This window comes from Sciurus carolinensis, chromosome 2, assembly GCF_902686445.1.
Source record: "Sciurus carolinensis chromosome 2, mSciCar1.2, whole genome shotgun sequence".
NCBI lineage: Eukaryota > Metazoa > Chordata > Mammalia > Rodentia > Sciuridae > Sciurus > Sciurus carolinensis.
In genome coordinates this window covers 20,463,781-20,489,232 of record NC_062214.1, presented here as the reverse complement: position 1 = coordinate 20,489,232, position 25,452 = coordinate 20,463,781, and the positions used below count along the sequence as shown (strand labels likewise).

Below are 25,452 nucleotides of genomic sequence, written 5' to 3'. Positions count from 1 at the left end.
ACATTTTCCTCTTTAAAAAGTACAGCTCCTGATACCCCCTCTCTCTGCCATTAGCACCTCCCCCTTGTTGAGGTATATAAAGAACATTCTCTTGGAACTTTCTCATCCATCTTAATCAGCAAGATTAAAAGGGAAAATTATTGCAAAGTTCTGGTTCAGTATTTGTGGAACTGCCTGAAATCTAAAGTCTCTTCTTTATTTAGACTCTGGAAGAAATCGCTTCTGGAAAGACTAATTTAGTAAAATAGAGGAGTTGTTATTCATGTCTTACTCCATATGGCCTTTTGCTTCATTTTATTCTCATTAAAACTGTTGATTTTTTTTTTAATCCACATTCACTTCGTGCCTGTCTTTTGGGCACAGTGAGCCCCACATGAGACATGTTTGCAGGCTTTGCTGGTTTAATTTCTGATCTCTTTTATCTTCCTTCTTTAACAGTGTTGATCATTGCCTTTTATAAGTGGGAAACATTTAACATGGTAGGAAAAGCTAACAGTTTGGAGACAGACAACTTGGATTCAAATCTAAGTTCCCACCACTTACTCAGGCAAATGAGGAAGTCAGTCAGTCAACCTCTCTCAGCCTTACATTCCACATTCATAAAATAAAGCTGAGAGTGGCATCTTTCTCGTAGCTTAATTGTAAGAATTCAATGAAAAATGTGCACACAGACTCAAATAGGCCTACTCTCAGAGATAAATAATAAACACAGTGGTGACACTTATTGTCATAGACTACCTACTTTCAAATAGGATTTTTTTCCCCTTTTTGTCTGGGATGAGGCTCAAACCCAGGTCCTGAACATGCTAGCCAAGTGCTCTAAGCTATGCTCCCAACCCCTCAAATACCTATTTGAAGCAACTTATAGAAAAACAGTATGGTGGTACTGCATCTTAGCTTTGAATAAGAATTTGCCAGAAGACAAATGGGAAAGGGGAAAATATTTACAACATATATGAAAAGAAGAGTGTTCTTAATTGACAGAGACCTCATAGAAATCAAAATTGGACAAAGGACAAGTTCACGGGGAAAGCAACACAAATGGAACGTAGTGGAATCCGGTGTGGTGGTGCATGCCTATAAGCTCAGAGACTCAGGAGGCAGTCAGAAGGATCTCGGGTTTGAGGTCAGCCTCAACAAGTTAGCGAGGTCCTAAGCAACTTGATGAGACTGTCTTAAAATTTTAAAAGGACTGGGGATGTGGCTCAGTGGTAGAGCATCCCAGGGTTCAATCCCCAGTACAAAAAATAATAATAATAATAACATAATGGTTATTGTGTTAACATTAACCATATTGGGCTACAGGGTGCCCAAGTAGCTGGTAAAACACTCTTGTGTATCTCTAAGGGTATTTCTGGAAGAGATTAGTGTTTTCATCAGTTGGCTGAGTAAAGAAGGTTGTCCTCACCCATTCTGCTGAGGGGCCCAAATAGGACAAAAAGGAGAAAGAAGGGCACTTTCGTTTGAGCCAGAACAGCATCCTTCCCTGCCCACCAACATGAGTACCGCTACTCAGACCTTCATATCAGACAGGAACTTACACCATGGGCCTTCCTGGGCTCAGGCCTTTGGTCTTGGATAAGAACTAGTCCACTGGCTTTCCTTGGACCTTCATCTTGCAGAGAGTAGACTATAGGGCTTGTCAGTCTCCACAGTCTTGTGAGCCGGTTCCTCATAGTACGTCTCTCTATGTCTACATATTGCATTTGTGCACTATATCCGGAGAACCTACTTGCTATGTGTAGTACAAGGATCTTAACCTTTTCCATGACAAGAAGAAAACTTGCTAATCAAAAGAAGAACCCATTTTTCACCCACCTCATTGTCATAATTTCTACTGGGTAATATGCAATGTGATTGAGGATGTGGGAAAACATACACGTATACTGACAGCGAAAGTGTAATGGATACAGTTTTTTTGGGAGACAATTTGTCAGTGAGTTTTGTTTTGTTTTGTTTGTGTACTGGGAATTGAACCCACTGAACCATATCCCCAGCCCTTTTTATATTTTATTTTGAGACAAGGTCTCACTGAGTAGCTTAGGGCCTTGCCAAGTTGCTGAGGCCAGCTTTGAACTTGTGATCCTCCTGCCTAGCTTCCCAGCCACTGGGATTTCAGGAGTTGTCAGTAAGTTTTAACAATTTAAATGCAAATTCCTTTTACTCACTTTTCCACTAGTAGGAACATGCTATGAGAACAAGCTCGCAAAGGTACGCCAGAACACTTGAGCAGTGTTGTTTCTAGTAGGAAGACCACACGTGACCCCAGGCTGGAAATTAAGTGCATTTTATGTATTTGGGGGTTTTTTTGTGTTTTTTTTGTTTGTTTGTTTTTTAGTTTTTTTTTTTTTTGTGTGTGTGTGTGTGTAGTTCGATTTTTACTCTGTGCATTCATTGCTTTTATTGTGAAATTCACTGGTAGAGGATGGAGGGAATCAGTAATAAAGCAATGAAAGGAACTGCTTTTTGTGGTTGACTGTAAATTCATCTTTTTTTTCCTTAAAAAAGTTCATGATTTTTATTCAGTGCTATGTATGAAGTTCTTTCACTGTTATCATCAGACACACTTATATTAGTATATTACAATAGAAAGACATATTTTTAAGTGGCTTAATATATTCCAGGGCTTCAGGTTAAAAACACAAAAATGACAAAGTCAAAACTCAGATTGCCATTTGTCATTTTTAATAGGCACAATCATAGTCCTGCTTGGTCTATTCATTGAGATATTTTTGTTGGTCTAATTTCTAAACAGTTTATAAATTTTCCTTTGAAACTGTTCTAGGCTAATTTTTCAGCAGTGTTTTTTGGGTGAAGAATAGTTAATAGCATTGGACTTTTTGTTCCCTGTAAATTCATCTTTGAGCTCCCTGATAGCCCAGGCAAAGAGGGAACCTTGATAAGGAAATACAGAAACATTCATTAGAAGGGAGAAACATTTTCCTGATGTTGATCTCAAAAAGGGATATGGCTGCTCAGGAGACTGACTAAACCCAGTCTGATCTTCTCCGGGCCAGCTGAAAATGCACCAAAGAGTCTTTACCACCTTCTCCATGATCCAGACCATGTCCCCCTCCTGTGTTCCCCTCTCCTGTGTGTGTGTGTGTGTGTGTGTCACTCAAGAAGAGGCCTTGTGGGTATTACTCCTGCTCGAAATATTCTCACCACTTCTCCACCTGGTTATTGACTGTGGCTCTTTTTGTTTCCTCCAGTGCAGATCCTCCTAGGGCAGATGGCCCTCCCCTGTGCTCCCCCAATTCCCCTGGGCCTACTTCAGTGACAGAACTTGTCACAGAGGACTGTATTTGTTTTGTTTTCTCCACTACCCCAGGTTAGGGGCACTGTGTTGTTGGGGGCCCCAAGCACCCCTCTCTCTGTCTTTCTGCATCTCTCTCTCTCTCTCTCTCTCTCTCTCTCTCTCTCTCTCTCTCACACACACACACACACACACACACACACACACGCACACCAGCTGTCATGCTAAGTAATTTCAAAGTTTCGGAACTGAGCTTGTTAGAATCCACTGTGTTCATTATGGCCCGTCTCACACCTGTTCACCAGCTAAAGGGATCAGAGCTGCATCCAGCTTGCTTGGACCAGAATTGCAGAACTGATTACACCCCTACTCTTCCTGCCCCTGGTCTTTTCTTCTGGTGGGCACAGAGGTCAGAGGGCTTTTCCTGGTGGCCTCCAGAGACGTTCCCCTTTTACCCTGCCCTCTCAGCCTGCACTAGAACCTTCTTGGCTTGCTGTCCTTACCCTGTGTTCTTGGTGTTCCTTGCCTTCCAGCTGTGGTGGGGCCTGTCCTCTCCACTTCCTGTCTCACCCCTGCTGCCCTTAGTCAGTTAAAGCAGCTGAGATCACACCCCCCATCCCAGCTCTTCAGAGGGTTGAAAGAAAGATGCTGGGGTGAACCTGGGGTCTTGAGAAAGTGTATAATACCTTTGCGCAAAGCACATTTTAAGAAAAACTTTGTATTTTTTATACTTAAAAAAATTGAATCTGTCAATTAGAGATGCTTAATTGAAACTGACAGCTCCTTAGGAAAAAGCCATCCAGTTACTCCCAAACGCAACCCTTTAAAGACCATTTTTTAACTGAAGGGTTTGAGAGCATATTAGCAAAACAAAGGTAATATTCCTCTGAATTTAGGATATATAGAAGCATGGAAGCTACCCAGAAGTCAAGAGCGGTCTGTCTGGGCCCCACCACCCCCACTAAAAATTTACATTGAAAGCCTGCTTCCTTAACATTCACTGGGCAGGTTTTTCCCCAACTCCTGCTAGGTGCCAGACATTGTTCTCAACTGTGGATGTAGAGTAAACAAAGCAGACTGAAATCCCCTCCTCTGTGGAACTTACTTTTTAATGGAAGGGAGATGGTGAGCAAGGTGAAACAGCAAGTACACAGTGTCTGAGAAGGTAATGCACGATCGAGAGAAAAACAAAGCAGGGGAGACCGAGGAATCGCCAGTGCTGGGCATAGCCCTGTGAGATAGGTGGTCTAGGGAGCCTCCTGAGAAGAGGAGCCCTCGCAGATGACGTTGGGAAGCCATTCAGGGGAGAAAACAACAAGTGCAGGAGGCCTCGAGGAGGGCGGCCTGGCGTCGAGCGCATGTAGCCTGTTGGAGGGTTCTAGACAGATCTGACTTCAGGCTTAACTGAAGAATCATCCTGGCTGCTGTGGAGATGGGGCCAAAAGGGGCGAGGGTGGGAGATGAGGGGGCCGTGGACCAGAGTGGCAGCAGTGTAGTGGTGAAAGAGAGCTGGAATTCTGGGTATAATGTGCCCAGGTTTCTTCATCAGGACATCACTGTGTCGGGCTTGAGAAGTGGGAGGACCTGGTTGCCAAAAACTAGATGGAAAAGACTTGGGAAGCAGGTTTGAGGAGGCAAGTCAAAAACTTGCTTTTGGACATGTAAGTGGAAAGAACCTGTGAGACAGCCAGATGGAAGGAGTGAGGGTTCAGAGGCCAGTGTGACCTCCAGGGCCACATTCAAGTCTGAGCACGTAAACGGGCTTCAAAGTGTGGGACAAGATGAGATCACCATGCAGGTGGATATAAATGGAAGAGAGACATCTGAGGCCCAGGAAGTCCAGCATTCAGAAGCTGGGGAACCAGGAGGTGGCGAGGCCTACGGTGCAAGTGAAGAAAAGCCACAGTAATACAGAGTGACATCGTGCCACTGTCAGGGAGGCGAGAGCGCTTCCTTGCAGCCTCACTTAATAGTCAAGAGGCTCTCTGGGAACGCCCGGAGCTTTGGCATATGAGGATGCTCTTCAGTCTTCAAATAGAATCTTTGTTGTTGCTCTATGAGCATTTACTTCAAAATAAACTTCACCATTTCTCCTTGAATGGTAGACTCCTTCTCAAGGTTACTATGGATGGATTTTTAAAAATTCTTTTTAAAGAAAAGAGTCTCTTCATGTCTGAAGCCCATGATATACCTTTTGGTTGCCCTTTTGCGGCATGCGTGGGCTCACTGGGTGCTGGGCGGGGCCCTGGCTCCAGGCCCTCACAGCCTGGCCACCTCACGCATGAAATGGGGGTTTTAGCTGCACCAGAATGCAGGTGATCTTGCAGGGACCCTATCATATTTCTTATTTAATTCTGGGGCATTTACTTAGGGAAGTTATAAGGTAATTTGAGAATGCTATGGAATATGTCTCATTCATGATTTGCTCATGTCACGGCTGGTATTCCTATTCTGTTCACAGGTTATTTCTGTAAGTGGGGGATTAGTTTGAGGTTCTGTTGTGGACAATAAAAATCAATTAATTCCAGGCAGGGTTGAAATTCTTACTTAGCTTTGATTCACTTGTGAAGTCGTCCTTGAGGACATCATCCCTTTTGACTACGTGTCTTGTGCAGTGAGTGAAGATCAGTTCAGTTTTCCAATGACATAGTCGAGGTTCTTGTCTTATTAATCAATAGCAGCAGTCAGAGAAGGCCTACTTATTCCTCCTTCAATAGAACCAGGCCAGGCTTGAAGAGAGGTAATAATTACTGCTCTGATCTCAGCATGTTCTCTTTTCTCCTTCCCAACCCAGAGCATGTCTGTTCGATCCTGGCTTCCCTCCTGCGCAACCTGAGAGGGCAGCAGCGAACCCGGCTTCTGAATAAATTCACCGAGAATGACAGTGAGAAGGTGGGTAACTGGGACTGTGACAGGGCAGCAGGACTGGCCAGGGGAGAGGGGCTCCCTGCTGGTGTGATCTGAGGGTTTGAGTGTTCCCACCCTAAAATATCTTCTCCAACATCTGGGCCCCATTGCCTTAGATCTCAGAGGTTCCACGGGTTGTCTCTCACGTCCAAAAACTCTCCCCAGGGAGGGCTAGTGCCTGAGGGTGAGAGCAGCGAGAGCGAGTCACGGGGGTGGGGGCGGGCGGCACAGCACCGTAATCAAGAGCGTGGGCTCCAGATTCAGATGTCTAGATTGGAACCTGATTTTGCTGCTCTGGAGATGTATGCCACTCCGAACCCTACTTGCCTGGCTTTAAAATGGAGCCTTAGTACCCATCTGAAGAGTCCATGGGAGGCAAGCTAGATGAAAACAGGGTGATGATCAGGGAAGGGTAGAGCCCGCCCTGGAGGACTGTGGAAGCTGCGATGCTCACCCAATGAAATGCGATCAGATATCTTGTGTTGTTGTTACTCATGCTAAGCCCAAAGATCTTAACAGTACCACGAGCTGGCTGCTGCAGAGTGGGTAGCAGAGCAGCCCCTTTCATTCTTGTGTATAATCTGGCAACACTGTGTTCACCCTTAGGTGGGTATTCCCATTTTTAGGTAGGTAAGTTGAAGCTTAGAGACACCATAAGACTTGTCCAATATCACACCACTATTATAGCAGAGCTGGGATTTGAACCCAGGCTCCTGAATTTCAACCCTGCCTGGAATTAATTGATTTTTATTGTCCACAACAGAACCTCAAAAAGCCTGCATATTTTATCATGCTGTACGTAAGTAGGCAGTTCCAGATGAGTAAAGGGAAGGATCAAAGGCCCCTTTTAACATGCAGTTGCTTTCCTGCTTACATCCAGTAAGGCCGAAGCATTTTCCTACCTTGGAGAGGTCTAGGACTATCTCTCTGAGCCCACCTCTGGCCATTTTGCTGCCCCCACAAGCATGGCAAAAAGCTATCAGGTTAGAGCACAAAGCATTTTAGCAGTCATGCACATGGTGACATTTAATGTCTGTTCTCTAATTTCCTCACCTTTAAAATGAGGATTGCTTTCCAGCTCCTCTGCTACCTTATGAGGTTTTTTTATGGTTTAAGAAAATAATGGACATGGAAGTACCTTGTAAACTGAAGTACACGAAGTCTTCAGATCATCCTTGTCAGTTGCAGAGGGTATGGTCACCGTCTCCCTGGCCTGTCTGAGGCCATAGTGGAGCAACATCTCCAGTTGACCAATATCAGCCAGAATGTCAAGAGCCATGGTGGTGCCAGCCTTATAGGAAGATAGGTCAGAAGTCTGGGCTGCTTCACTGTGTCCCTTTAGTCGTTTGGAAGTCTTAGAGGAAAATGAAACTTTTCCAAACCCAGGGAGTGTTCCTTAGGTCATGTTTGAAGCACAACTTGGCTAAACCTAAAACTGATTTTTAAGTTATTCCTTTGCAAAAGTCGGGTCCTTTTTCAAGTTGCTGAAGGAGTTTTTCTTACACTCTCTTCTGACTCGAAAGCAACTAAGGAGATTTTACTCAGACATTTTTTTAAAAAAAGATCAGCTCTGGGGCAGAATCTGAACATGAAAGGTTTCAGTTTGAAAAAAGAAATTTCTGTAAAGTTCTAAGTGAATATCAAGTGTATAACTTCAAGCGCCTTCTCTTTGCAAGGAGAGACTTGAATTTTTACTTATTTATTTGTTGTTAACAACTTGAGCGCCTGGGAACCCTGGGAGGGTAGGAAGCACAGTCTCCTTCAGGGACTGGGCCTGCGTCTGCTCCGCTCCACCCGGATCTTTGCTCCATTCTGCATGTATCCTAAGCAAAGCTCATCTCCACGTCAAAAGTGGTAACGTGGGTCCCCCATGCAAGCGGTGACAGGAAGAGGAGAGGAGCCCCACTGTGCTCTCGCCATGGTGTTCCCTTTCCTTCTACTCCTGCCTGTGAAATCTCTCTTTCAGGTTGACAGACTAATGGAGTTGCATTTTAAATATCTGGGTGCAATGCAGGTGGCTGACAAGAAGATTGAAGGAGAAAAACACGTACGTATCATGCCTGCCTTTTGCCAGCTATTGACATTTGGTCCCTGCGTACCTCTTCCACCACGTGTCACATGAGGTGTTGTAAGAGCAAAGCAGATGACAGTCTGCCAGTGGGCGGAGGGCTCTCCCAACAGAGTGGCAAGAATTTCAAGAAGAAGGAGGTACGGGCTGGCCCAGGTCTGCCCTGGGATCCTGGAGGGTAGCACAAGTACCCTAGACCAGAGCTTCTCTCAGCAAGTCTTACCAGAGTATAGCACGGAGTCTGGTTGCAGTGTTGGCAGAGTTCTTGGTGCCCAGGCTTGCCGGCTGCTATGACCCTGAGGGAGGTGATCCCAGGGTGGAGAATGGGAAGGGAACTGAGAGCTCATCCAGTCCAGTTCCCCTTTTTACAGATATGGAAAACTGGACAGCTAGAGAAGGGGACCCCAGGTGCACTGCAGCCGAGCCCAGCTCAGGGTCAGCATGACCTGGTTTTCTTACACTGGTGCTTGCAGAGAGAGGGACACCCGCTAGGTTGTTTCTTGAGGGCCTGTGCCTTCTTTGTGGTTTTCCTGCCTTCTGTATTTTCCATCAGCTTCCGTTCCATTCTCTGCCATCTCTGGCCTCCGCACTTCTTAATGAGACTAAATTTTCATGTCTGCTGTGCCGTGCCTCCTTTGCATTCTGTCCCCAACAAGATACCCCTCAGTCTTTGGTCACATTACAGTGTGATCGCTTTCTTGCTTTTTTTCTCAGTCTGTAGGAGACCTTGTTTTCCTTGTGATCTTTATTCACTGGACCGCCCCATTCTTTTCCAATATTCTCACCTTAAAAACACATTTGAGGCTTTTGAGCCTCCTGGTTGGAGAGCCCCTTTCAGCACCTTCCTGGGGATTATGCTGACACTCTCCCTCCAGCTGTGTGCAGGCCAGGGTGCCAGACTGGAGCTGGGGGAGACCCACTTCCTGCCCAGCACTGCCCTTTCACAAAGCACACCTTCACTCCAGGAAGACCAGTAGATGGCCACTATGTTTTCCATTCTCCTGATTTCCCTGTGATCTCTAAACCTGGTAAGTGCTCAGATGTTTGCTGATTGATTGAATTGATCGACTGGGACTTTCTTTTATACAGTGAGACGACTGCAAGATAAAAGGCAGCGTCTCTAAAGTCTGAGCTGGACTTGAGATGCTGGCATGTTCCACACACAGCTCTTCCATTCCACACCCTCACCTGCTTTGTTTTGTTCTTTGATTGCCTTTCCTTTCCCATCTTTTCTTCCCTATTCAGTAACTTATCCATGCAGGGCACTAGGCAACTGTTGAACTGCCAGAGTAGGATATCCTTTCTCTTTGTCCAAACAGTAATCAGAAACAAGTTTAAATTCCCATTGACTTGTGCAGGGAAACAGCCACAAGACCATTGGAACTCCAGCCCTAACGGGATCCCTGGTGGAATCTGCTGTAGCAGAGTTTGAGAGGCAGGAGGAGGAGCACCTGGGAGGCAGGAGGCACCACCTTGAAGTCACTGCCAGCCACAGCCGTCACTATGCATCCTGTGACCTCTGTTCCTTAGCTATGAAGTGATACTCGCCAAGGGCTCTTAGGTCCCATTGGGCTTGATGTTTTCCTTAGATTCAGTTGAACATTCTTTGACAATGGAATGAAAAACCCAGTGAAAGGGCGGTCAGTGACCAAGCAGTGGCAGCAGCGAGGAAAGTGCCCTCAGGGTCAGCGAGCCCGGGGGTTCATGCCAGCTCTGCCACCTCCTAGCTCTGACCTCTGTAAGCTTTGGTTTTCCTGTCTGTCAAATGGGAGTGACCGCACCTCCCTTGCCGTTATCACGAAGACTGGACCCCTAAGTAGAAGCTCCTGGTAGACGTTCTAGCTTCCATTGGAATTCTTGTGTAACTTCAGTAAACCAGGCATCCCTGTCCCCAAGCATATCCACCTTACCAGATGTCCCAGGAGGAGCCGCCCCAGCAGAACACAAAGTTGGCAGCAACGTGTGCTGTTTGAGGTGCAGCATGGACCTGTTTTTCTGGGTTTGCCTTTGCATTGCTGGGGATGAACTCAGGGTCTTGCAAGCTCTCTACCACTGAGCTCTGTGGACATCCGAGGGAGGGGAGTAAGCCGTTGGGCCTCAGGGAGCAGCTTGCGTGTCCTGTGGCCTGTCGCTGTTGGGAAGGTTGGCCTGCTTCCACAGGATTATCTATCATCAGCCCTGAAGAGGGTGTGAAGTTGATTAGCACTGACTGAGAGTGAGTGCGCAGCCCTCGGGGCTGCCCGTGCCACAGGCGCTGGCCCTGCCTTCCCTGACAAGCATTTGTCTCCTTGATGCCAAGGCCATTTTGCTGGGCACTGGCAAACATTCCAAGGCCGTTAGTGCTCAGCAGCCACCATGCTGCTCGGGAACCAGGCGGGCGGGGGAGGGGTGCATCTGTGAGCAACCTTGCACCAGCCTCAGGCTCCGGCCTGGCAGAGGCGGCCACCTCACGGGTGTAAAGAGACTCCGGGCAGCACGACCTCCTCCCGGCCCTCCCTCCTTGCAGTCACCTCTCTTAGGCAGAGCTGGTTTGTCTCCTCGCCACCCCTTCACCGCATTCAATTTGGATGTCCTGCGCCAGTTGGAAACAAAGCAAAAAATTGTTGACTTGAATCGAATGCTTATTTCTCAGGTATTTTGGTGACATTGACAGTAAGATTAGTAATGGATAAATATCTCATCTACTTTATCAGGTTTGCCTACCAGGGAAAAAAAAAAACCTATCCGACAGATTCAGGCATTGATATTTGTAGTATCCCAGCCACCCGCCTCCCTGTAACCCTCAGATTTCTCTGACCATGGCGCTAAGCGTTTCTGGTTCGCAGTCGACCAAGATTCACTGGACAGAATCTAGTCATTTGGCAAATGCTGATGAGGCGCCCGCTCTGTGCAAGGCACTGGGCCAGGATCTGGCCGGGGCAGGAGGCTGAAGTGCCAGTAAGAGAGAGGGCCCAGGAGGGGTGCTCCTGCTGAGGGCCAAGGCCCACAAGCAGCTGGAGGCCCTGATGGTTTTGCGGTGGGTCAGCATTCATACAAAACCTTTAACAACGGAGACCTAGGGGCAGCAGAGGAGGGCAGTTCAGGTGGGAGGAGGTTAGCTCCCTTCCAGGAGTGGAGGGCGTGAGAAGGCTGTGCACGTTCTCCACAGCCAGGCCTTTCCCTGGCTCTCCAGCGCCTGTTTTCTTCCGTGGTGGCGATTTGTTTTGTTTTGTCTTTAAGGTTTCAAAACAAAATACTTTGAGAAATTTGTATCGGTAGTGATGGGGGAGCCTAACCGTAAGCGCCAAGCATGGAAGCTGCTTGAAGGCCTGGCTTCTCACTGGTCCTTCCAGCTTCTGTTGGTTAAATGTCCAGAGCCCGCCCAGCTTCTGACTGTCAGAAGTAAGACGTAACTAGGTAGGTGCTGGCAGGGACTTCTAAAAGAGGGAGGAGAGCCTCGGAGAGACTTTCCTTTCTTAGTTCCTTGGAAAATTATACTCAGCAGGTTTGTTCAATAAAGTGTTCTCACCACATACTTCGCACCATAATGACTTACAAATTGCGTGCTAATTTTGCCACAGTTAAATCATTGCAGGCTTTTTCCTGGAAAGAAAAAGATGGACTCTGTAATGAAACAGTATCCACAGGACTTGATGTCTTAAGCAGACTTTGACCATTACCTCGGCATTTGGAATGCACTTAAAGATTTGTGTCAAAGGGGGCGAAGTGCGTGTTTCTGAAGCACCAGGTGAAGATGCAGATAGTGAAGTGCGAGGCTGCCATTGATTCATCTGCTAACTGCACTAGAAGCTTCCAGGGCAAGCTTTAAAAAAAATGGAATCCTGCAGAGAGTTCCTCTCAGCTCTTCTTTAAACCAGTGGTTCCCAGACTCCCATCCTGTGAATTTGCCAGAACGTAGCTCACTGCCAATAGAAGCAGCGGGGGGCGGGGTTGTGGGGCTTTCTCCTTTCCCCTCTCCCTCTGCTCTCTTGGCCCCCCGTGTTCCAGCTGTACACCCTTCAGCCTCACTGCCTCCCTGTCAGCCCCTTTCCTCTAACGCTAGGCTTTCTGTGACTAGAAGAGAGCTCTATTGAGCTGAGTTCTGGTCCCACATCTCTGCCGCTTGCCTGGCAGTGTGGCCTTGAGCATTCCACTGGCTTTTCTGACTTCTGTCCTCCTCATTCAGAGGGGCCGATAGCTCCGCACCCCACCCTCCTCCTGCTGTCCTGGTGGCAGGTCTGCTGTGTGATGGGGCTGTGTGCCAGGCCTCCCTCCTCTGCAGGCACTGGAGCCCCTCGTCGCCGGACATCACCTGTGGGATTTGCTGACTCAGCGAGGTCAAACCCAGGCTTGTGGCCGTAACCCTGGATAATCTCCTGCCCTCCTCCTCACACCAGGGCCATTCAGTTTGACCAGGTCGAAAGCCTGAGTATCCTCTCCTCACTCCTGCCTCCCACACACCTCCATCTGGTGGCAACCCACTTCCTTTTCCTCCCCTCACTGCCAGCTCTTAATTGCGACTACCATTATCTTTTCTTGTGCTAATGCAGCATCTGCACTGGTGCTGTGTTGACTTCAGCATGGGGTCCAGATTCCCTGCTCATGGTCTCATCTCACAGTGTACAAAAGCTGTCCTGCACCCCTGCCTTCTCCCACCTTCTCGACATTTGCCCATTGCTCCTTCCTCTCCCTGGAATTCTTCTCTGTGCCATCTCTTCCACATCCTTTTCCAGCAGCTGGCTAATCCCTCTGATTCCTTCAGGGTTGGGACACACACATTGGTCAGGAACTATGTGCTGTGAGCCACACAAAAGCATGCTGCTCAGAACTCCACACTCGGTTCCTGCAGAAAACGCCCCCTGGGACCAGCTGGAGCCCCTCTGGGTGCCCAACTGCACCCTGTGCAGCACAGCCTCAGGCAGGACTTCAGAGTCACCAAGGCTGGCTCGTCTCCCGAAACGCCCCTGCTTCAGTTTCCTCATCAGTAAAAGACTGAGACTAATACTAGTTGTCTGATAGGGTTGTAGGGAAGAGGAAATGATTTAGTATACCTAAATCACCTAGAGTAGTTCCTGACCCAGGGGCAGATGCTGCACACGGTAGCTACTGTCACGATGATTTTGGCCTGTTCTCCTTTGTTGTTGTTGTTCTTCTTTTTAGATATACATGACAGTAGAGTCTCTTTTGACATATCATACATACATGGAGTGTAACGTATTCTAATTAGGATCCCATTCTTGTGGTTGAACATGATGTTTCACGGTGGTGTATTCATATATGAACCTAGGAAAGTTATATCCGATTCATTCTACTGTCTTTCCTAGTCCCATCTCCCTTTTTCTCTTCATTCCTGTTTGTGTAATCCAATGAACTTCTGTTTTCTTCCCCCCGCCCTTATTGTGTGTTATCATCCACATAACAGAGAGAACATTAGGCTTTTGATTTTGGGGGACTGGCTTATTTCACTTAGCATAATAGTCTCCACTACCATCCTTTTACCAGTGAATGCCATAATTTTATTCTTCTTTATGGCTAAGTAATATTCTTATCCATTCATCTGTTGAAGAGCGCCTAGGTTGGTTCCGTAACTTCGCTATTGTGAATTGAGCTGCTATAAACATTGATATGACTGTATCACTGTAGTATGCTGATTTTCTAAGTCCTTTGGGTATATGCCTAGGAGTGGGATAACTGGGTCAAATGGTGGTTCCATTCCTAGTTTTCTGAAAAATCTCCATACTGCTTTCAAGCATGGTAGCACCAATTTGCAGTCCCACCAGCAATGTGAGTGTACCTTTTTCCCCACATCATCTTGGCTCATACTCTTTTCTGTCTCTAAACTAACTTCAGTCTTCACAAGTGGAACTGATCTTATTCACTTTCTCTGTTGCTTCAGCAGGATCCGCATTTTATGGCCTTATATTGTACTTATATTGCTATTATGGAAGCTGCGGTTCTCTCTAGACTGGTTCATATGTTGTTGATATTTAAATGAGCAATTCTGGCCTTTTTCTTTTCTTTTCTTTTCTTTTTTTTACACAGACTATGTTAAGTAAATTAGAAACCGAGACCCCTGTGGTGGAGGCAGAATGGTAGTGTAGGAGGAGCCGCAGGGTCACACAGCCCAGGGTTAAATACCAGCTCTGCCATACGCCCGCTCTGTGCGCCTGGGAAACACCTTGCCCTGCGTGCACGTCAGGTTTCTGGGTAGCTTTATTATAGGGTCATTTTGAGGAGTAATGAGCATGTTTGTGAAAACCTGGCACATGCTCTTGTGCTCAGGTGGCCTAACGTTTAGTCGGTCTCTTCTCGGCGGCAAATCTCTGGCCTGCGATCCTTGGATTCTTGCTTGAGCTGCCATCAGTTAGCTGCCTCCTCTTTATCCATTCCCAGCCTCAGTTTCCGCAGCCGAAAAAGACTTACAGTCTCCAGGGCCTCCCTCCAGCAGTCTGCCCTACTTTGGAAGCTTTTGGAGGAAGGTCTGGTGTTGCTGGCGTTCGTGCGCCTCTGTCTCTGTTTACTTCTCTCTCCCGTGGTTAAGTTTCTCCCCTTGCTTTGGGTTTTTTAAAGGAACGGGCATTTTCTGAATGGGGTCCGTTCTTGTCCATGAATACAGTCACTGTCTGTCTTTTGGGGCTCCATGTTCCGGCTCTGAGCTGTGACCTCTCTTTCTGAAGCAAGAGGGATTCCTATCGGCTTCACAGAAGCCTCTTTTATGACTGTCCCCTTCTATCAGCCAGGATAGCTTGCTGCCTGTCAGGGGCAGATTAGAAATGGCATCCGCACGCTCACTTGGAGGGCTCGCGACTGACTGCAGAGAGATGGAGGCGCGTGGGAAGCCGGAGGTTTGGTGATGCGCCCAAAGACAGATTAACATTTAAAGTGAAGATGTGCTGGGAGGGGCGCACACAACCCCGTGGAAATGGCACCTTGACGCTACGCGTGCCACCTCCCTGTGTATCTTTGGAGATGAATCTGTTTATTTTAGCAGCCCCCAAACACGCTTATGCTGCTGTGAACTGCAATCTGTTCTACTTAATGCGCCATTCACTGAATTACCATCCAAGTTTTTATTCTAGCCCTCTCTATGGAATGAACAAAGCAAAACCTATCAGTGGGTTCTGTTTTCTTTTTAACTCTCAAATTGTGTGCGGAATTCACTGGCCCAGCTACAGTGGCTTCCCCACATCCCCACCCCCTCCTTCATTTTAAATTTCTTCAACTTATAGGGAAATGATAGGCCAACAAGCTAGGCGCCCTTACATTTAATCAGCTGGTTTGCATTCCTTCCCCGGTTTGATGCAAAGAAAAATATCCCATTTAACCATTCATATTCTGATACTGGGAAAGGTCCACGGAACAAAGACTCTTCCTTGGAACTGTGGACTACTCTGTGGACTGTGGACAAGTCTGGGACAAGCCTAGACTTGGAGCCAGTTTGTATTCTTCCTCCACCCCTTACACCGTGAGCTTTGCAAACTTAGGACAGACTCATTTCTCTGATCCTCAATTTCCAATTTGGAAAGTGGATACAGTAATAGTAGTTTTTCCTCTTGGAGTTTTGTGAGGAATGTGAGAAATCCATGATGGTCTTAGCTTGGTGCCAGTCACCTTTGTAGGGACCTGGTTAGTGTCACTCTTGTTCTCCTCCTTTTACTGCCCATCGCTGGCCAGAGTGAAAGAACAAATACAAAAGGCCTTGGACTAGGGAAGCCTTTTTCACACTAGTCTCCAGCTGAAACTCAATGACAGTCATGTGACATCTGTCTCAGTTTTTTCCATCTGAAATCTGCAAATGATATCGGCCATGTGCACTCAACACAGGCAGGTCCCGCAAGTGAGGTTCATGTAGGTGCCCTGCGTCGAGAAGTGCGCGCCACTGTGGGGATGCTCTTGTCACCGGTCACTTCCCTCTCCCCACCAGGATACTCCTTTCAATCTTAACCCTCCCATCTTGTTCCAGACACAAGCCGATGCATGTGAAGATTCCCACCCTCAGTTTGTGTGAAGGGCATGTGTGACTGGACTCTGGGAATTTCTCTGGAATCCCCTACTGATCATGGTCCCATTTGGAGAGCACTTGAGTTGCAGGCCTGTTTTTAAGTGGCCTGTCCAATGGAGCAGCAGACCCAGGGCCATGTCTCTGTCAAGGAAGTTTAATTTGCTGCCGAGGGGCCAAGCTGATTGCCAGCGTTGACCATCACGTCCTGTTGAGGTGCTGTGTGACTCCAGCTGGAGTGACGGCAGTGTCCTGACTTAAATCCGTCTACACCTGTGTGCAGGCAGGAAGCCATTATGTCTGCTTACGAGGGGCCCTATTCCTAGGTTCGCCACAGATGATCAAAGCCAGAAGGAAGCTTCTGGAGCACCAGACCAGGGAGACAAAGGTGTGCTGCCTCTCCCTGACCCTGCCGTCAGCACAGGCATCGCTCACTGACCTCAGGACTCCTCCCCACTAAGCCCACAACCCTCTGCCATGTCCTCCTCTGCAGCCACTATGGTGGGTTAGAGTTGGCGTTCAGGACAAGCCCCCTTTCCTTGCTGGGTCCAGGACAGACTTCTCATTGCCTGGCAGAGAAGTTGATTGACTTGCTTGAGGACACTAGGAAGCTAGTGATAGAGCTGGGATCTGAGCCATCAGCGTAGTGTTCTTCCCCACCTTGGCAGAGGGACTGGCTTGTAGAATTTATACGTCATATTTCCAAGAAGTTTAACAACCTTATTTAAGTATTTCTGGTACCGTCAGAGGGTCTCAAGAGGGAAAGAAGGCAAAGGGGAGTCGGCAGCTTTCATTAGAAAGGGGTGTTTGTGATTTGTTAGCTCAGTGTCCACGTACTGAGGAGGTTGGGCTGCAGGATAAATCTGCGCGTGGGCCAACTGGCTGCTCTCTGTTGTCTGGTCTGGAAGGAAGTGAGGCTATTTGTATGTTGCTAGTGCATAACCATCAGAGTACTTGAGATCACACTTCTTCAGTTTGGGAACCTTTCCCATGGGAAGAAATAGCTTATGATGGATTTCTCTTTAATTCTTACAACTTTTACATTGCTGAACTGTAGTCAGGTGCAGGAGTTGGGTTGTACCAGCAGCCATTTGGGAGTTTCAGATACCCTTAGAAATTGTTTGAGATGTTTAGATCAACTTCATCATACAAAGAAACCCTAGGGACCATATCAAGTCCTTATCTCAAGATCAATTTTTTGTCTGTCTTAGGAACTCAGAAAGGCATTAGAAATTCATTAATCCATTCATAATAAGGGTAAAGGATAAAGTGACATGCCATCTCGCTTCCTTTTAAAAGAGACAAAAACTTGAGAAGATGTACCTCTAAGAACTGGTCCCACACTTTCTCACTGCCTTATTCTATATCAAAATGATGCATCAGAAGGATGCAGAATCTTCCTGCTATTTTTATTTCTTTTTAAGCAGCGAGTGCACATTTGAGCTCCACTAACCTGCATCCGCCCGGTAGTAAATACTCCATGCCCCGGCGTAACAGGCGAGATAAGGTGCTGTCCTGACAGCAGTCATCTTCCCCGCGTGCCCGTCTCCACAGCGCTCTGAAACTGCCAGGGCAGAAGCTTCGTCTTCAGAAGCAGATCTGTTTCATCTCTGCCGTGCTCGCGCAGCGGTGGTGATTCCTTTCTTGGAGATGAGCTATCGTCATATCTCAGATCTACATTTGAAATTTTCACTTTCAAATTGTAAGGCCGTACATCTCAAGTAGAATGTCAAGTTGAAGGGTGTCAGGAAAGTTCTGAGGAAAGAAGGAAGAGAGGGGAACCTGGAGCTTGGCGTTGCTCACATGCGTCCTGGGTCCCTCCTCTTTAGAGGACAGAGGCACAGTACAGCCTGCCAGGTTAAAGCATCAGGTTGTCAGGAAAGTGCGTGAAGGAAGACTTACCAAGGCACTTCTGTCCTCAGGAGGGAAACTAGAGGTTTCTTGCTCCTGAGCCTTCCATTACTCTCCTTAACCTCTTCCTTTGTTCTCCGGCTAAGTCTGCAGTTAGTACCTGCATAGATGTGGCAGTGTGGGAAGAGTTTGGGCCGGTTCTGCTGTCCCTGGCATGACTTGAACCTGTCCTGGTGTAACATGGGTAGGAATTCCCACCTGCAGTGATGGATTGTGAGGATTGCAGAAGTGAATACAGGTAAGCACCACGCCTGCCGCAGAAGCAGCCCTCGGGCCGTTGGCTGCTCCCCTCTGGTGGGTGGGTGACGGTAGCTGCAGTTATTATTCACTCTGCCTCCCACAGTGCCTACCAGGTAGTCATCAGTCAAAACTAACACGATCTGCCGATAGCAGGGCTCAAATAAGGAAAAAGAATCCCCCCGCGCCTTCCTAATGTTTCTGTTAGTGATAAGCTACTCCACTGCTCTCCCAGGCCAGCTGAGTTCACTTCTCTCCGCCGTTGTTTCCTGTGCTCGGAATGCCCTTTCCCCGGTCAGACTCCGGGCGTTCCACCTGCAGCTCCAAGGTCACGTTCCTTGGAACTCTCCTGACTGTCCCGGCAGGATGAGTCTGTCCTCCGGAGGAGGGGTTCCCACAGCAGCGGTACAGCTGAGAAGTCAGTTACTACTTTTTCAGTAACAATGTAATCCTTTTCATTAACTTCTTCAGACTTAAGCGCCTGATTGTAGGAACTTTTATTTGTCTTTGCTGTCCCAGCGTATCACATGGCACAGTCGGGGCTCAGGAAGTCCTGGTGGGGTGGATGCATCAGTGGATTCGGCTCTGGGTCCCCAGTTTGCAACTCCAGAGTTCGCCTCTCTTCCCTGGCTCTCCTCCTCACATGGGCTGATGCTATGGCCTCCCAGCCGTGCTCTCTACCATCTCCCTGTGCCTTCAGCCCTGGTGTCCATTGTATGAGCACTTCCATATTCTCCTTCCCGACGTTTTCCTAGGCAGTGCTGACTGACAGTCTGCAGCTCCTGGCATCTAATTCCTGGCCAGCACTCCAGGCTCCCACCTGCCACCCCTCTCAGGCACCTTCCCTCACTGTGTCCCCCTTCTACCCCAGCCAGTGGTCTTGGCACACCCAGCTCATTAAATAGCTTGAAGCCCTGCCTGCATTTTAGCCCTCTGACAAGAGCTGCTTTCCAAGAGCCAGCTAAACAGAAGTACCATGCAAGGTGCTTCCCAGGCACATAGATGAGTGAAACACAGCTCTTCCTTTCAGGAATTCGGCAGGAGAGAGGCACACGTGTGAATCACTAGTACGGGGGCCGTGGGAGGAGCCATGGCAGTACAAATCCAGGGCGTGGGGTTTCTAAAAACTGGAAAGCCATATCTGCTTGGGGGTTGCAGGAAATGTGTAAGGAGTGTCACATTCTAGACTTGCAGTATAGTGTGGGGTGGGGAGGGGTTGGGGCCAACATTAAAAGGAAGAGTGAAGAGATCAGGAAAGGGAAGGTAGGCTGGGTTGTGCTGGGTTGGGGAGCTCTAGAGGGCAGGAAGATGGGCAACCGGAAGCATGTCCCCTGAGGGCTGGGACCCTGGGAGGCCATGCCTCTAAGGCATTTGTTCTGCTGTCCCTGCCCATCATGAGCCTTGAAACCAGGACGCCCTAACATGTCAGCTGAGCCTGGTCAGCACTGCTGTTTACAATTATAACTTGTGGGTACTGTGTCCCTTTACTTCATGTTATTTCCTGTCTCTGTGACCTCCCTAACAATCTGCTCCTGGGTGACCAAGACCAAGACCTCCCCCTTATCTCATTTTCTGGTTTTTGGGTTTTTTTTTTTTTTTTTTTTTTTTTCTTCTTCTTCTTTCTGATTTGACTCAACATTTGGAGGGTGTTCTTGCTGCTAAGCAATTAGTAGGGCCAGGGGTCTGAATTCTCCACACCCCACAACTCATTTCCACTTCAGAGATGAATCAGAGGGGAGTTCTGTCCTCAGGGAGTCCATATTTTGGTAACTGGTAATTATAAGCAGTTTACCTCTCTGTGCCTTGGTTTCTAATCCATACGATGGGATTGAAATACTTCCCCTGCCATCTTTAAGTTTGCTAGTAAGGACATGCATATGTAATAACACTAAACTCTGTAGCATTATAGAAATATGAAGTATTAACCCCAAATGCTTTTTGTGTGAGTTAAAGTCAGAAGTGATTTTTCTTCCTGTGCCCCAGCTGCTGAACACTTGGGAGTTGAGGAGCGGGAAATTAGGATTCTGAGCAAATGAGAAGCTAGAGCAACTCTTCTTTCTTTAAACTCCTCAGACATCAGGCCAGTGCTCCATGACTACCTTGTGAACATTAGCACAATTACCAGCTTACCAGGGAAATCTGCTATTAAATGAAGACAAGAGCTAGTGGCGGTGACTGGCCGGCAGGGCAGGCCCTGGCAGGCTGCGTCCCTCTCTGCCTCAGAGACAAGCCTTCAGGGGCAAGATGAAAAGCAGCTTGTGCCGCTGCAGGGGGCCCTGGGCAGATAAAGAAGTGTGTTATCTGCAAGTCAGTGGTCTCCGAGGGGTTCTTACAGAGACTGACGACCACAGTGCTGAGCCCTTCCAGTTCATGGGAGTGGAAAACAGCGTCCCAAGGGCTCTGTCAGTGACAGGAGCCTGAGCTGTCAGAAGGAACCATGACCCTAAAAATACCAATGGAGTTGAGTAATGGGTTGTCGTCACAGGAGGTGTGGGTAGGCACCTGTCATCCTAAGCGTCCACTAGTCACATGACCAAGGTATGTCCGCGGCGCTCACTCCTGAGAGCTCACAGATGACATTTTCCTCTTATTTGCCACATGAAAGTTTACTGGACTGGGGACAAACCAAATTCAGGCCCACAGGCGTCCCAGAGCTCACAGTTGGCAGAAAGTATAGTGATGAAGTCGGGGTGACCATATGACCATGGTGGATAGCAAGGCACTCTCGGGGATTTGGGGAAGGAGCATTTGTTAGCTAATCAGGAAGGGCTTCGTGTGGAGATGGTCTGAAGGCAGCGTGGGCTTGAAATACCCAGCGTCCACAGGCAGGAAGGTGGCGGGAGGCCATGCTGGGGAGAACCACTCTTCCTGGAGAAGGGCTGTCATTTCCTAAGTGGGAGCAGGATGCAGAAAACACCCTAAAACAGACTGCATGGGTAATGGCACAGCTCCGAACACTCGAAAAGCTGTCAGAGAGCACGCTGAGAGTGGGTGATATGTGGTGTGTGGATTATATCACCATGAAGATGTCTTTAAAAAAGAATCCACTGGCGCAGAAGAGGGGTAGGGGTTACACAGGATTGGGGAGGAGACCCACTCACTAGGGTTGTGGCAGAGAGGGGTGTTGGGTTTGTGAAATGCAGTGGCGATGTTGCAGCCCTTGGCAGTGGACAGAGCATGAACAAAGGCTGCACAGGTGTGAGAAGGTGCCTGTGCCTCGGTTTCACGGCACCCAGAGTCGCCAGGAAAAGAGGCCTTTCCTCACTGCCACCTTGATGGGGAAGGGGAAGGGTTAAGTATGTCTGGTAGAGACGTTAATTATAGCAGCCCAAACCAAAGAGTCGAGGAGGAAGTTTGTTTCCTAGAAGCAGGGGTAGAATTGGGGTCACTGGTAGCTAGGAAGTGGGTTGGACCAGAACACGGTTAGATAGGAGTAAGTACTGCACAGCAAGGCGACTGCAGTTGACAGTTTATGACATATTTTACCAAGAACTAGAGTAGAGTTCAAAGGTTCCCAATACAAAGAAATGAAAAACGTTGGAACAGAGGTAGAAATGCTAATTACCATTATTTGATATTGAACTTTGTATACACATACTGAATTATCACACTGTACCCATAAATATGTGTGATTGTTACATGTCAATTAAACATTTTTTAAAATAAGTTTTATAAAGACTGAGTGGAAGCCAATACATTGGTTAGATTTATGTCCCTTCAGCTTATTCTTTAGTTTGAATATGCAGATGAGATCCTTGTGGTCCTGATTCATCAGGTGGGGAAAAACACCAGCTTTAAACTTGACTTCTGGGGCCTGTGTAGTCCATCAAGCCAGGAGCCGAGAAAGACCCTTCAGGGCAATGGGAGGGGCGAGTCAGGACCAGGTGGTTTTCTTGGCGTTGGTGTTGCTGTTCTTCACGTGTTAATAGTGGCCAGGCTAGAAGCCCACTCTGCTTGTCCACTCGCCATCCAGCTTCTATGCCCAAACGCTCATTTGCTTTAGGACATCGTGCGGCGGGGAGAGATCATCGACAACGACGTGGAGGACGAGTTCTACCTCCGGCGCCTGGACGCGGGGCTCTTTGTTCTTCAGCACATCTGCTACATCATGGCTGAGATCTGCAGTGCCAACGTCCCCCAGGTAGCAGGGGCCTCCCGAGGGGCCTGACCTCACTGCCCCCTTCCTGGCAACTGGTGGGTGGAGACTCTCCAGGATAGAAGTGGGGTGGTGCCCTCCTGGGATGCCTTCACTCCGTGTGCACCCTGTCTTCAGGGGCGGGGAGGGGTCTGGGGTGCTCTACTCTGGTGTCGGCTGGGACGAACCACACTGTGCTTTCTAACCTCATTCTTTCCCCTCCCTATTAGATTCGCCAGAGGGTCCACCAGATCCTAAACATGCGAGGAAGCTCCATCAAAATTGTCAGGCACATCATCAAGGGTGAGTGGATGTGCTTGTGTCTGGGCTCTGGGAGTTACGTGCCACTCACGCTGCATCTCTTCGGTGTCCCTGGTGTCTGGCACACAGCGTGTTCTGCACTGGAAGCTGTGTGTACAGGTCGTCTTCATCAGAACTCTAAAGATTAACCCGTTTGTCTCTACCTCTGACCCTCAGTCCCAGGATGTAAACACACCAGATAAGAAGCGCGAGGGCTCAGAAATATTTGTTTAAAAACTTATTTTTTTAAAAAGCAAAACAAAGGACTGGGTCTGGAGCTCAGTGGTGGAGCACTCGCCTAGCTTTTGTGAGGCACTGGGTTCAATCCACAGCACCACATAAAATAAATACAATAAAGGTATTGGGTCCACCTACAACTAAAATCGTTTTTTAAATCTAGTTCCTAACTATATAGTGGAATGAAAGAAAACAAAAATATGACAAGAAATAGCTGGAAATAAGCAAGCCAGGAAGCAGACTTCCAGGCAGTGTGGTGTAGTAGAAAGAGCATTCCCATCTTCTGGCCCTAGCCCCGCCTCCCCCTGCTGGGTGAGTGCAGTCACTCACGTTTGTGTGTTTTCCTGTGAAAAAGAAGACATTTTGCAAATATTGTGTAAGGTACTGCCTCACATGGTAAGCGCTCAGCCACTTTGAGTCTCCTTCCGTCCTTCACTGCCCCTTGGACTCCCCCAATGCCCTTGGGCCTTTGACTGGACCTGCCTCAGCTGGAGTGGCTCTGGAGAGGCCTCCAGCCTGCAAGCAAGCCTCAGTCACAAAGCAGAACCACTCGGGCACTTGGGTAGCACAGACTGATACACGTGGGTGGTGTTTGGCTGCAGACGCTGCAGTATTGGTGGCATCAGGGTTCATAGAGTCCAGATGGGCTGGGTGACCAGTCTCCCTCCATGGCCCTTGTTCTGCCCATTTCTAAGATGAAGGGCTGGGCTGGCCTTCCTCACAGTGCTGACCTTGAAGTGGCTTCAGGGCTCCTGGGCCTGCATCCTTGGCTCTGCCACCTACTGTGGTACCCCAGGCAGGAGACCCAGGTGCTGTGGACCTGAGGCTTGAAGGAGATGCTTGAGGTGGTGTATGGGTCCTTAACAAACTCTCAGTAAGTGCTAGTTAGTGTGATGTTATGAGGTGTTATGATAGTCATCCTCATCATCATCATCAGTGAGGCATGGCTTAAGTCCTATGGGAAGCCTTTTGAGAATAAGTGGCACTGAGCTTGTCTGTGGGTCTGGGACAAGGACATTCTAGGAAGAAGGAACACTGAGGGCACAGGGCTAGAAGTCACATGCCCAGCACAGCCCTCCAGGCAGGTGACATGGCAAACCCTGTGCATGTACCTGTTGCAGACAGGACGTGAGGCCTCAGAATCTGTTGTTCGGAAGAGGAGTCACCAGCAGCGAGCCCAGCCCTGCAAGAGACCCGGGGTGTTCCTTCAGGTCTCGGTGCCAGATCCATGTGCATTCTGCTGCAGCCCTTCTGCCTCCCCCTTAGGTGTAGCCGTGGTGACTCGCAACTACAGCCTTTAAGTGGCATTTACTTTTAACGCCCACGTGTGCAATTAGAACTTTTATTACTTCGCACTCTCCTGTCTTCCATCTCTGTGATCAAAACAGTGATCTCTAAGAGGGAAGGAGTCTTGGCGGTAGTAGGTGGGTCTTTTTCTTCCTCGAACCCTGCTGTGCATAAAACCTGTGTGAGGTTGTTCAGAGCGCCCTACCGTCAGGAGCCATCCCCCCCCACACATCCTGGTTCATTCCCTGCTGCTGTCACAGCTGGAGGCTGAGCAGACCTTGTCTGCGGGGTCTGGGCAGGCAGATACGGAGGAGCAGGTGAGAGGCCTGTGCAGGCGCCGTCTCCCCTCCCAGCACCCTGCTCCCGTGGGACCTTCTTCCCCCACCTCCATCAGACCCTCATATCCTCCTTCCAGCCCAAGTCCAGTTCTCTCCCCATCTTTCTTTGCAGCCAGTCCTTCAGTGAGTCCCACCAGTTCTGCCTCCAAACTCAGGCTTGAAACTCAGTGCTCCTCTCTCTCTACTTCCCCGTCCTGGCACCCTGTTTATTTCCTTCTGAGCCCTTATCACAGCCTGTCCTTGTCTTATTTATTTGCTTACCCACTCGATAACTCTTACATTAAAACGTAAGCCCTGTGACTCAGGGTCACCGTCTGCCTGGTTCACCACCTCGCCTCAGCTCCTAGGCCATCAGGCTCACAATGGGAACCCAACAGATACCTTAAACACTGCGTGAATGTCATTTGGCAGATGTTCCCTGAGCCTCCTTAGGACTAAGCAGGCACAGGACTGGGTACTGTTTCAAAGCGCCTGCCCTCAAGGTGCTTACAGCCTCCTGGGGTGTGTGATGAAGTGTGCAGGAACCTCTCAGGGGCTTTGCTCAGCGCCAGGTGCTGCATCCGGTACTAGAGACACCAGGCTGAGCCAGCAAGGCCCTGTCCTTGCAGCATTCACAGTCTGGTAATCACAAGGTGATAGGTGCTGCGTTGGAGTTGTGAACGGTATTAAGGGAGTAGAGCAGCCATGGAGCAGAGGAGAGGGCAGCAGCCCCTCCCAGGGCTGGGAGTGGTGTCCCAGAGGAAGGGCATCTGGGAGGAGGCAGACTCAGAGCAGGACAGGACTGGCAGCTGTAGTCAG

At 48.5% G+C, this 25,452-nt stretch overlaps 1 protein-coding gene across 1 annotated transcript in view; it reads left to right on the top strand.

The window, feature by feature from the left end:
* Positions 1-25,452, top strand: part of Ctnnbl1 (catenin beta like 1) — a 152,204-nt gene that overhangs the window by 119,813 nt on the left and 6,939 nt on the right. Inside the window, exons 12-15 of the mRNA XM_047541054.1 lie at positions 6,051-6,148; positions 8,130-8,210; positions 22,361-22,498; positions 22,723-22,795. Of these exons, the coding sequence (XP_047397010.1) occupies positions 6,051-6,148; positions 8,130-8,210; positions 22,361-22,498; positions 22,723-22,795 (390 nt within the window). The remainder of the gene's footprint in view (positions 1-6,050; positions 6,149-8,129; positions 8,211-22,360; positions 22,499-22,722; positions 22,796-25,452) is intronic.